Below are 13339 nucleotides of genomic sequence, written 5' to 3' on the forward strand. Positions count from 1 at the left end.
TACACACTGTCTACTGTCCACTTCTTACTGTCCTTCTCCTCTCTGTCATCCTCTCTCTCTCTGCACCTCTTGCTCCTCTCCTCCTCTTACTGTACTCTCCTCTCTGTCCTTCTCTCTGTCCTCTCCTCTCTCTGTACTTCTTGCTCCTCTCCTCCTCTTCATGTACTCTCCTATGTCCTTCTCCTCTCTGTCCTCCTCTCTCTCTCTCTGCACCTCTTGCTCCTCTCCTCCTCTTCCTGTACTCTCCTCTCTGTCCTTCTCTCTGTCCTCCTCTCTCTCTCTGCACCTCTTGCTCCTCTCCTCCTCTTCCTGTACTCTCCTCTCTGTCCTTCTCTCTGTCCACTCCTCTCTCTGTACCTCTTGCTCCTCTCCTCTTCCTGTACTCTCCTCTCTGTCCTTCTCCTCTCTGTCCTCCTCTCTCTCTCTGTATCTCTTGCGCCTCCTCTTCCTCCCCTGCCCCTCCTCTCCTGTCTGTCCCCAGTAAGTCTGTTGAATAGTTCTGGGGGTCGTTCCCTTCCTGCCCATCATGCAGCATGATTCACACAGCATGGAGATATTACCCAATTTATTCTGCTCTCTCTCTCCTGCCCTGCTCTGTGCTGCTCCTCACTGCTGCTCCTCACTGCTGCTCCTCACTGCTGCACCTCACTGCTGCTCCTCACTGCTGCTCCTCACTGCTGCACCTCACTGCTGCTCCTGACTGCTGCACATCACTGCTGCTCCTCACTGCTGCTCCTCACTGCTGCACCTCACTGCTGCTCCTCACTGCTGCTCCTCACTGCTGCTCCTCACTGCTGCTCCTCACTGCTGCTCCTCACTGCTGCACCTCACTGCTGCTCCTCACTGCTGCTCCTCACTGCTGCACCTCACTGCTGCTCCTCACTGCTGCACCTCACTGCTGCTCCTCACTGCTGCTCCTCACTGCTGCTCCTCACTGCTGCACCTCACTGCTGCTCCTCACTGCTGCTCCTCACTGCTGCACCTCACTGCTACACCTCACTGCTGCTCCTCACTGCTGCACATCACTGCTGCTCCTCACTGCTGCTCCTCACTGCTGCACCTCACTGCTGCTCCTCACTGCTGCACCTCACTGCTGCTCCTCACTGCTGCACCTCACTGCTGCTCCTCACTGCTGCTCCTCACTGCTGCTCCTCACTGCTGCACCTCACTGCTGCACCTCACTGCTGCTCCTCACTGCTGCTCCTCACTGCTGCACCTCACTGCTGCTCCTCACTGCTGCTCCTCACTGCTGCTCCTCACTGCTGCACCTCACTGCTGCTCCTCACTGCTGCTCCTCACTGCTGCTCCTCACTGCTGCTCCTCACTGCTGCACCTCACTGCTGCTCCTCACTGCTGCTCCTCACTGCTGCTCCTCACTGCTGCTCCTCACTGCTGCTCCTCACGGCTGCCTAAATAATGACACACATCCTCCATGTCAAAAGGCCGCTCCTGCATTTATTCCTTTTTTCCCTCATTCCCTCGTTCTCTCTCTCCTGGCGTGGCTCCCGTGCTCAGCCAGTCATTACTCAGAGACCTCAGCTCCAAAGCGCGGAGCGCTCCGCCCCTTAGCACATAGAGCAAGGCATCATGGGTCCTGAATTAATGAGGCCAATAGGAAGTCTCCCTCTGTAAGCACAATCAGACAGGTTATTCCCTCCAGTCCTCTCTCTCTCTCTCTCTCTCTCTCTCTCTCTCTCTGTCTCTCTGTCTCTCTGTCTCTCTCTCTCTCTCTCTCTCTCTCTCTCTCTCTCTCTCTCTCTCTCTCTCTCTCTCTCTCTCTCTCTCTCTCTCTCTGTCTCACTCTGTCTCTCTGTCTCTCTTTCTCTCTCTATCTCTCTCTCTCTCTCTCTGTCTCTCTGTCTCTCTGTCTCTCTCTCTCTCTCTCTCTCTCTGTCTCTCTCTCTCTCTATCTCTCTCTGTCTCTGTCTCTCTGTCTCTCTGTCTCTGTCTCTCTGTCTCTCTCTCTCTCTCTCTCTCTCTCTCTCTCTCTCTCTCTCTCTCTCTCTCTCTCTCTCTCTGTCTCTCTGTCTCTCTCTCTCTCTATCTCTCTCTGTCTCTCTCTCTCTCTCTCTATCTCTCTCTGTCTCTGTCTCTCTGTCTCTCTGTCTCTGTCTCTCTGTCTCTCTCTCTCTCTCTCTCTCTCTCTCTCTCGCTCTCTCTCTCTCTCTCGCTCTCTCTCTCTCTCTCTCTCTCGCTCTCGGCACTTAATGTCAATGTATCGCCCTCTAATACTCTTTCTCTCTTTCTTTCATTCTCTTACTTTCTCTCAGGACCAGCTGGTGAAAGAGGACAACATTGACGCGGTGGGGAAGAAACTCCAAGAATATCACAATCAATACCAAGAGAAGAGCAAGGAGTACGACCGGCTTTATGAGGACTACACAAAGACTTCACAGGTACCGTACAGCGCACACTACACTACACCGTTAGCACATCATACCACACACTACACTACACCGTTAGCACATCATCATAGAAAAGCCAAGGCTAGCTTTTTCAAGCAGACATTTGCTTCCTGCAACACTACCTCAAAAAAGTTCTGGGGCACTGTAAAGTCCATGGAGAATAAGAACACCTCCTCCCAGCTGCCCACTGCACTGAAGATAGGAAACACTGTCACCACTGATAAATCCACTATAATTGAGAATTTCAATAAGCATTTTTCTACGACTGGCCATGCTTTCCACCGTCAACAGCACTGCACCCCCCCACAGCAACTCGCCCAAGCCTTCCCCATTTCTCCTTCTCCCAAATCCAGTCAGCTGATGTTCTGAAACAGCTGCAAAATCTGGACCCCTACAAATCAGCCGGGCTAGACAATCTGGACCCATTCTTTCTAAAATGATCTGCCAAAATTGTTGCCACCCCTATTACTGTTAAATCTCTCTTTCGTGTCGTCAGAGATTCCAAAAGATCGGAAAGCAGCTGCGGTCATCCCCCTCTTCAAAGGGGAGGACACTCTTGACCCAAAGTGCTACAGACCTATATCTATCCTACCCTGCCTTTCTAAGGTCTTCGAAAGCCAAGTCAACAAAGAGATTACCGACCATTTCGAATCTCACCATACCCTCTTTGCTATGCAATCTGGTTTCAGAGCTGGTCATGGTTGCACCTCAGCCACGTTCAAGGTCCTAAACGATATCTTAACCGCCATCGATAAGAAACATTACTGTGCAGCCGTATTCATTGATCTGGCCAAGGCTTTCGACTCTGTCAATCACCACATCCTCATCGGCAGACTCGACAGCCTTGGTTTCTCAAATGATTGCCTCGCCTGGTTCACCAACTACTTCTCTGATAGAGTTCAGTGTGTCAAATCGGAGGGTCTGCTGTCCGGACCTCTGGCAGTCTCTATGGGGGTGCCACAGGGTTCAATTCTTGGACCGACTCTCTTCTCTGTATACATCAATGATGTCGCTCTTGCTGCTGGGGAGTCTCTGATCCACCTCTACGCAGACGACACCATTCTGTATACTTCTGGCCCTTCTTTGGACACTGTGTTAACAACCCTCCAGGCAAGCTTCAATGCCATACAACTCTCCTTCCGTGGCCTCCAATTGCTCTTAAATACAAGTAAAACTAAATGCATGCTCTTCAACCGATCGCTGCCTGCACCTGCCCGCCTTTCCAACATCACTACTCTGGACGGCTCTGACTTAGAATACGTGGACAACTACAAATACCTAGATGTCTGGTTAGACTGTAAACTCTCCTTCCAGACCCACATCAAACATCTCCAATCCAAAGTTAAATCTAGAATTGGCTCCCTATTTCACAACAAAGCATCCTTCACTCATGCTGCCAAACATACCCTTGTAAAACTGACCATCCTACCAATCCTCGACTTCGGCGATGTCATTTACAAAATAGCCTCCAATATCCTACTCAACAAATTGGATGCAGTCTATCATAGTGCCATCCGTTTTGTCACCAAAGCCCCATATACTACCCACCATTGCGACCTGTACGCTCTCGTTGGCTGGCCCTCGCTTCATACTCGTCACCAAACCCACTGGCTCCATGTCATCTACAAGACCCTGCTAGGTAAAGTCCCCCCTTATCTCAGCTCGATGGTCACCATAGCATCACCCACCTGTAGCACGCGCTCCAGAAAGTATATCTCTCTGGTCACCCCCAAAACCAATTCTTTCTTTGTCCGCCTCTCCTTCCAGTTCTCTGCTGCCAATGATTGGAACGAACTACAAAAATCTCTGGAAACTGGAAACACTTATCTCCCTCACTAGCTTTAAGCACCAGCTGTCAGAGCAGCTCACAGATTACTGTACCTGTACATAGCCCACCTATAATTTAGCCCAAACAACTACCTCTTTCCCTACTGTATTTAATGTATTTATTTATTTAGCTCCTTTGCACCCCATTATTTCTATCTCTACTTTGCACATTCTTCCACTGCAAATCTACCATTCCAGTGTTTTACTTGCTATATTGTATTTACTTTGCCACCATGGCCTTTTTTTTCCTTTACCTCCCTTATCTCACCTCATTTGCTCACATTTTATATAGACTTGTTTCTACTGTATTATTGACTGTATGTTTGTTTTACTCCATGTGTAACTCTGTGTCGTTGTATGTGTCGAACTGCTTTGCTTTATCTTGGCCAGGTCGCAATTGTAAATGAGAACTTGTTCTCAACTGGCCTACCTGGTTAAATAAAGTTGAAATATTTTTTTTTTTAAATAAAACCACGCACTACACTGTTAGCACATCATACCACACACTACACTACACTGTTAGCACATCATACCACACACTACACTACACCTTTAGCACATCATACCACACACTACACTACACCGTTAGCACATCATACCACACACTACACTACACCGTTAGCACATCATACCACACACTACACTACACCTTTAGCACATCATACCACACACTACACTACACCGTTAGCACATCATACCACACACTACACTACACTGTTAGCACATCATACCACACACTACACTACACCGTTAGCACATCATACCACACCCTACACTGTTAGCACATCATACCACACACTACACTGTTAGCACATCATACCACACACTACACTACACTGTTAGCACATCATACCACACACTACACTACACTCACATCACTAAACCCAAAACAGACCTAGTAACTACCACCAACTATGTTCTATTTTAATCATGATAAAGCAGTAATTATGTCTGTGCCAGGCAGATACATCGACACGATAGATAGGTAGACTTTATTCATTGGAAAGTTGCAGCGTTATTGAGCTGACGAGTGGAAGATTGATGGCCCTGATATCGTGTTAACCCTCTCAGGAGATTCAGATGAAGAGGACGGCCATCGAGGCCTTCAACGAGACCATCAAGATCTTTGAGGAGCAGTGTCACACACAGGAACGCTACAGCAAGGACTACATGGAGCGCTTCCGCCGGGAGGGCAACGACAAGGAGATTGAGAGGTATGCTCTCTATTTGTCGTCAGGCAAAGTATTGTTTGTGTACAGATTAGTGGTGTCTGGATTGACCTTAAGGTTTGAACAGAATCTTATGTTGTGGTGGTGATGGACATAGTTATGAATAATGGTAGTAGTAGCACAGTAGTACGCAAACAATATGCGGTATCCTAACCCATCCTCCTCCCCTCTCCCCCTCTCCCCCTATCCTCCCCCTCTCCTCCCCCACATCTTCTCCTCTTCCTCCTCCTCCTCTCCTCTCCCACTCTCTTCCTCCCCTTCTCCTCCCCCTCTCCTCCTCCCCTCTCCCCCTCTACCCCACATCTTCTCCTCTTCTTCCTCCTCCTCTCCCCTCCCACTCTCCCCATCCCCTTCTCCTCCCCTTCTCCTCCTCCCCTCTCCCCCACTCCCCCACATCTTCTCCTATTCCTCCTCTTCCTCTCCTCTCCTCTCCCACTCTCCTCCTCCCCTTCCCCTCTCCTCTCCTTCTCCTCCCCTACTCCTCCCCTCCTCTTCCTCCTCCACCTCTCCTTTCCCTCTCTCCTCCTCCCCCTCTCCTCTCCTTCTCCTCCCCTCCTCCTCCCCTCCTCTTCCTCCTCCTCTCCTCTCCCACTCTCCTCCTCCCCCTCTCCTCCCCTCCTCCTCCCCTCCTCCTTCACCTCTCGTTTCCCTCTCTCCTCCCTCTTCTCGGTCCTGTAGGATCATGATGAACTATGAGAAGCTAAAGTCTCGTCTGGGGGAGATCCACGACAGTAAGATTAGTCTGGAGCAGGACCTGAAGACTCAGGCGCTGGACAACAGAGAGACGGACAAGAAGATGAACAGCCTCAAACCTGACCTCATCCAGCTCCGCAAGATCAGGGACCAGTACCTGGTGTAAGTTACTCAGACAGGAAAGAGTTAACATAGAGTAACACCAGAACCGTGTGTAAGTACACTATACAGGAAAGGGTTTTAACTTACCTTACAGTGAAACGCTTACTTACAAACCCTTAACCAACAATGAGGTTAAGAAAAATAAGTGTTAAGTAAAAAATAGATAAGTAAAAAATAAAAGTAACAAATAATTAAAGAGCAGCAGTAAAATAACAGTAGCGAGGCTATATACAGGAGGTACCGGTACAGAGTCAATGTGGAGGCTATATACAGGGTGTTACGGTACAGAGTCAATGTGGAGGCTATATACAGGGGGTACCGGTACAGAGTCAATGTGGAGGCTATATACAGGGGGTACCGGTACAGAGTCAATGTGGAGGCTATATACAGGGGGTACCGGTACAGAGTCAATGTGGAGGCTATATACAGGGGGTACCGGTACAGAGTCAATGTGGAGGCTATATACAGGGGGTACCGGTACAGAGTCAATGTGGAGGCTATATAGAGGGTGTTACGGTACAGAGTCAATGTGGAGGCTATATAGAGAGTTAACACGCTGTAAGGCTGTAGTAGGGACCAGTGCGTTGTGTAAGTAACCCAGACAGCTTACCTGGAGCTCCTACGGGGTTAACTGGAGAGCTGCCATATTAAGCTTGTGCTTCCTCTTAGCTACAGCAGACTCTCTGTTGGGAAGTCCCTGGGCTGCCTGGGGATAGAAAGGCCATGGGTTCTAGGAATCCTGCAATAGCATTACCTAGCATTACCAGGCCTGCCTCGTTTCTATACATAGATTTCTTCAGAAGGGTTGTGGGAGTGCTACTAATTAAATACGTTTTGTCATCTGTTCGGTTAAATGGAGGAATGACGTGCATAACGAAAGAAGGGCTGTAACTCAAACGTTTTTTTAGTAATTTCTCCTCTTTTCATTATCTCTCTCTTCTCTCTTTGTCTGTCTCTCTCTTTCTCTCTCTCTCTCTCTGCAGCTGGCTCAATCACAAAGGAGTGCGTCAGAAACGAATTAATGAGTGGCTGGGGATCAAGAACGAGAACACAGATGAGTAAGTGTTCAGAGCCCAGCCTCACGGCCTCCCAGCCTCGCGGACTCCCAGCTTCACATCCTCATAGCCCCCCAACCTCACAGCCTCCGAGCTTCACGGCCACCCAGCTTCACCGCCTCAAGGCCTCTCAGTCCCCCAGCTTCACAGCCTCCCAGCTTTACAGTCCCCCAGACTCACAGCTTTCTAGCCTCACGGCCTCCCAACCTCATGGTCTCCCAGTTCTCACGGCCCCCCAGCCTCATGGCCTCTGAGCTTCACCGCCTCACCGCCTCAAGGCTTCACAGCCCACCAGCTTCACAGTCCACCAGCTTCACAGCCTCCCAGCTTCACGGACCCCCAGCCTCACAGCTTCACAGCCCCCCCAGCCTTACGGCCTCACAGCCCCCAGCTTTATGGCCTCACAGCCTCATTGGCTCACAGTCTCCCAGCTTCACAGCCCCCCAGGCTTACGGCCTCACAGCCCCCCAACCTCACAGCCCCCCAGGTTCACAGCCTCCCAGCTTCACAGCCCCCCAGGTTCACATCCTCACAGCCCCCCAACCGCACAGCCCCCCAACCTCACAGCCCCCCAGCTTCACAGCCTCACAGCCCCCCAACGTCACAGCCCCCAGCCTCACAGCCTCCCAGCTTCACAGCACCCAAGCTTCACAGCCTCACAGCACCCCAGGTTCACAGCCTCCCAGCTTCACAGCCCCCTAGGTTCACAAACTCCCGGCCCCCCAACCTCACAGACCCTCAACCTCACAGCCCCCCAGTATCAAAGCCCCCCAACCTCACAGCCTCCGAGCTTCACGGCCCCCCAGCTTCACCGCCTCAAGGCCTCACAGCCCCCCAACCTCACAGCCTCCCAGCTTCACAGTCCCCCAGACTCACAGCACCCCAGCTTCACAGCCTCCCAGCTTCACAGCCCCCCAGCTTCACAGCCTCACAGCCCCTCAGCCTCACAGCCCCCCAACCTCACAGCCTCCCAGCCCCCCAACCTCACAGCCCCCCTGCTTCCCAGCTTCACAGCACCCCAGCTTCACAGCCTCCCAGATTCACAGCCCCCCAGGTTCACAGACTCCCAGCCCCCCAACCTCACAGCCCCCCAACCTCACAGCCCCCCAGCCTCCCAGCTTCACAGCATCACAGCCCCCCAACCTCACAGCCTCCCACTGCAAGGCTCATTCTTTCTCTAATGTAGACATACTGTAGCAATATACTGCACATTGGCGTTGCTCATTCACAATAGTCATCTTTTCACAATACTCATGTTGGAGGAATGTACAGTGCATTCAGACCCCTTGACATTTTCCACATTTTGTTACGTTACAGTGTTATTCTAAAATGTATTAAATATTTTTTTCCCCTCATCAATCAACACACAATAACCCATAAGGACAAAGCAAAAACAGGTTTTTAGATATTTTTGCAAATGTATAATTTTTTTTTTTTAAGATGTCACATTTACATAAGTATTCCGATCCTTTACTCAGTACTTTGTTGAGTCTTCTTGGGTATGATGCTACAAGCTTGGCACACCTGTATTTGGGGGGTTTCTCCCATTCTTCTCTGCAGATCCTCTCAAGCTCTGTCAGGTTGGATGGGGAGCATTGCTGCACAGCTATTTTCAGGTCTCTCCAGAGACCGATCGGGTTCAAGTCTGGGCTCTAGCTGGTCCATTCAAGGACATTAAGAGACTTGTCCCAGAAGCCACTCCTGAGTTGTCTTGGCTGTGTGCTTAGGGTTGTTGTCCTGTTGGATGGTGAACCTTCTGAGGTTCTGAGCGCTCTGGAGCAGGTTATCATCAAGGATATCTCTGTACTTTGCTCCATTCATCTTTCCCTCGATCCTGACTAGTCTCCCAGTCCCTGCCGCTGAAAAACATCCCCACAGCATGATGCTGCCACCACCATGCTTCACCGTAGGTATGGTGCCATGTTTCCTCCAGACGTGACGCTTGGCATTCAGGCCAAGGAGTTCAATCTTGGTTTCATCAAACCAGAGAATCTTGTTTCTCATGGTCTTAGAGTCTTTAGGTATCTTTTGCCAAACTCCAAGCGGGCTGTCATGTGCCTTTTACTGAGGAGTGCCGTCCATCTGGCCACTCTACCATAAAGACCTGATTAGTGGAGTGCTGCAGAGATGGTTGTCCATCTGGAAGGTTCTCCCATCTCCACAGTAGAACTCTAGAACTCTGTCAGAGTGACCACCGAGTTCTTGGTCACCTCCCTGACCAATGCCCTTCTCCCCCTGATTGCTCAGTTTTGCCGGGCGGCCAGTTCTAGGAAGAGTCTTTGTGGTTCCAAACTTATTCCATTTAAGAATGATGGAGGCCACTGTGCTCTTGGGGACCTTCAATGCTGCAGAAATTGTTTGGCACCCTTCCCCAGAACTGTGCCTTGACACAATCCTGTCTCGGAGCTCTACGGACAATTCCTTCAACCTCATGGCTTGATTTTTGCTCTGACATGCACTGTCAACTGTGGGACCTTATATAGACAGGTGTGTGCCTTTCCAAGTCATGTTCAATCAATTGAATTTACCACAGGTGGACTCCAGTCTAGATGTAGAAACATCTCAAGGATGATCATGAAAACAGGATGCACCTGAGCTCAATTTCGAGTCTCATAGCAACGAGTCTGAATACTTATATAAATAAGTATTTCAGCTTTTTATTTTTTATAAATTGGCAAAAAAATCAAAAAACCTGTTTTCTCTTTGTCATTATTGGGTATTGTGTTTATATTGCTTAGGAAAACAGTGTATTTAATCCATTTTAGAATAAGGCTGCAACGTAACAAAATGTGGAAAAAGTCAAGGGGTCTGAATACTTTCTGAATGCCCCGTAAATCTGAGGCAATCATTCTCATTTGATATTTTGGCTACATCATAAATCCATCAACTAAAATGAATCCCTGCTAAACCCTATGCGTGTCTCTTTCCCCTGTCTCCTGTGTTTGTAGAGGGTACTTTGTCAGTACAGAGGAGGATGACAGCCTGCCACACTATGATGAAAAGACCTGGTTTGTAGGAGACCTGAACAGAACCCAGTCTGAAGACCTCCTACTGGGCAAACCTGACGGAGCTTTCCTCATTAGAGAGAGTAGCAAGAAAGGCTGCTATGCATGCTCCGTAGTGTAAGTACTGAAGTCTATACTAGCTATGCATGCTATGTAGTGTAAGTACTGAAGTATATACTAGCTATGCATGCTCCGTAGTGTAAGTACTGAAGTCTATACTAGCTATGCATGCTATGTAGTGTAAGTACTGAAGTCTATACTAGCTATGCATGCTCCGTAGTGTAAGTACTGAAGTCTATACTAGCTATGCATGCTATGTAGTGTAAGTACTGAAGTCTATACTAGCTATGCATGCTCCGTAGTGTAAGTACTGAAGTCTATACTAGCTATGCATGCTATGTAGTGTAAGTACTGAAGTCTATACTAGCTATGCATGCTCCGTAGTGTAAGTACTGAAGTCTATACTAGCTATGCATGCTCCGTAGTGTAAGTACTGAAGTCTATACTAGCTATGCATGCTCCGTAGTGTAAGTACTGAAGTCTATACTAGCTATGCATGCTCCGTAGTGTAAGTACTGAAGTCTATACTAGCTATGCATGCTCCGTAGTGTAAGTACTGAAGTCTATACTAGCTATGCATGCTATGTAGTGTAAGTACTGAAGTATATACTAGCTATGCATGCACCGTAGTGTAAGTACTAAAGTCTATACTAGCTATGCATGCTCCGTAGTGTAAGTACTGAAGTCTATACTAGCTATGCATGCTCCGTAGTGTAAGTACTGAAGTCTATACTAGCTATACATGCTCCGTAGTGTAAGTACTGAAGTCTATACTAGCTATGCATGCTCCGTAGTGTAAGTACTGAAGTCTATACTAGCTATGCATGCTCCGTAGTGTAAGTACTGAAGTCTATACTAGCTATGCATGCTATGTAATGTAAGTACTGAAGTCTATACTAGCTATGCATGCTCCGTAGTGTAAGTACTGAAGTCTATACTAGCTATGCATGCTATGTAGTGTAAGTACTGAAGTATATACTAGCTATGCATGCACCGTAGTGTAAGTACTAAAGTCTATACTAGCTATGCATGCTCCGTAGTGTAAGTACTGAAGTCTATACTAGCTATGCATGCTCCGTAGTGTAAGTACTGAAGTCTATACTAGCTATACATGCTCCGTAGTGTAAGTACTGAAGTCTATACTAGCTATGCATGCTCCGTAGTGTAAGTACTGAAGTCTATACTAGCTATGCATGCTCCGTAGTGTAAGTACTGAAATCTATACTAGCTATGCATGCTATGTAGTGTAAGTACTGAAGTATATACTAGCTATGCATGCTCCGTAGTGTAAGTACTGAAGTCTATACTAGCTATGCATGCTCCGTAGTGTAAGTACTGAAGTCTATACTAGCTATGCATGCTCCGTAGTGTAAGTACTGAAGTCTATACTAGCTATACATGCTCCGTAGTGTAAGTACTGAAGTCTATACTAGCTATGCATGCTCCGTAGTGTAAGTACTGAAGTCTATACTAGCTATGCATGCTCCGTAGTGTAAGTACTGAAGTCTATACTAGCTATGCATGCTCCGTAGTGTAAGTGACTCAATATTTACTAGTGAATGAGTCTCTGTACTGATGATGTACCATGGTAATTGTTTTCAAGTTGTGGTAGTTCAATAATGTTATGTGAGTGTGTGAAAAACTGCTGTTATATAAGCAGGTGTCCATGTCCAACTGCTCTGTTTTCAGTTAGACTAGCACTAACACCTCCTCTCTGTCTTCCTCTCTGTCGTCTCTGCAGTGTGGAGGGTGAGGTGAAGCACTGTGTGATTTTCAGCACACCGAAGGGCTACGGCTTCGCTGAACCTTACAACCTTTACAGCTCTCTGAAAGACCTAGTCCTGCACTACCACCAGACCTCCCTGGTCCAGCACAACGACTCCCTCAACGTCTGCCTGGCCTACCCGGTCTACACACAGATGCCCTCCTCCTCCGGCCCTTCCCCACGAAGATGAGCCCCCCCCCCCCGCCCAGAACCCCAACAGACTACCCACCCTACCTACCCAGCCCCAGGAGGGATGAGGGGACAGGGGGATGGGGTTGGGGGGGTACAGGGGTCAGCCTCATAATCCAAACTAGTACCCAGAACCTGAGAAAAACACCTGAGAGAGGGGAAAAAAGCAACATAAACACTTGCTGCAACACACGTCAGCCACCTTGGAGTTATATATATTTTTACTAGAACAATTGGAGGGCATTCTTTGTAAAGACTGCTTGATTTGCACAAGGAAGATTTAAATGTTTGTGAATGTGAAAAAAACGTAAGGAAAGGAGAAGAGCTGAGTTTCAGGTGACCTAAACTCCAGCCGGGACTCTTTTACAGAAAAACAGCATCATGAAAACACTCCATTCTGAGGCTTTGTTTCCCGTCGTCCGTCTGTTTGCCCAAATGATTCTTTTATTTCATTCCTTTTACTTTTTTTTGCAGAGTTTGTTATCTTAATTTTTTTTCATTTGGACAATTAATTTTGTTTACTGCTTATTTGCTAAATGCAAGAGATGATGATGATGATGATGTCGAGTGTTCTCTGTCCCTCTCCGTATGAGAAGCAAAAATAATGTAGCATAACAAATGAAGGACAGTTGTTCAGAGTGTTTCTCCATATAGACTGCTGCTGAAGGGTTGGGGAGGGGAGGGGAGGGGAGGGTGATAGAAGCAGACAGTGGAAGGGAGGGAAGAGTCGAAAGGGGCCACATGCGGGAGTTAAAAAAAGGTTTTGTCGTCTTAAAAGAAAAAAGGTTTTATATTAAGCAGAGATGGAGAGTGAGTTTGTTTTCTTGCTTGGCTGGATCCTATTTCCTTTGACACATTGTAAGTTACGGTAACGTTACAATCACGATGTTATAGTCCGTACAGAGACCAAAGTTGGCATGAGGAGAGAAAAGTCCACCATTGTGTTTTT

At 48.2% G+C, this 13339-nt stretch overlaps 1 protein-coding gene across 3 annotated transcripts in view; it reads left to right on the forward strand.

Annotated features, from left to right (window-relative positions):
- LOC110524761 (phosphatidylinositol 3-kinase regulatory subunit gamma) overlaps nt 1-13063 on the forward strand; it is a 323905-nt gene extending 310842 nt beyond the window's left edge. For all 3 annotated transcript variants that reach the window (XM_036978694.1, XM_036978695.1, XM_036978696.1), the window contains 6 exons: nt 2271-2396; nt 5304-5446; nt 6140-6316; nt 7300-7374; nt 10320-10493; nt 12178-13063. In XM_036978694.1, the coding sequence (XP_036834589.1) occupies nt 2271-2396; nt 5304-5446; nt 6140-6316; nt 7300-7374; nt 10320-10493; nt 12178-12391 (909 nt within the window). In that variant the 3' untranslated portion in view covers nt 12392-13063. The remainder of the gene's footprint in view (nt 1-2270; nt 2397-5303; nt 5447-6139; nt 6317-7299; nt 7375-10319; nt 10494-12177) is intronic.
- The last annotated feature ends 276 nt before the right edge of the window (nt 13064-13339 follow it).

Source organism: Oncorhynchus mykiss, chromosome 5, assembly GCF_013265735.2.
Source record: "Oncorhynchus mykiss isolate Arlee chromosome 5, USDA_OmykA_1.1, whole genome shotgun sequence".
NCBI classification, from domain to species: Eukaryota; Metazoa; Chordata; class Actinopteri; order Salmoniformes; family Salmonidae; genus Oncorhynchus; species Oncorhynchus mykiss.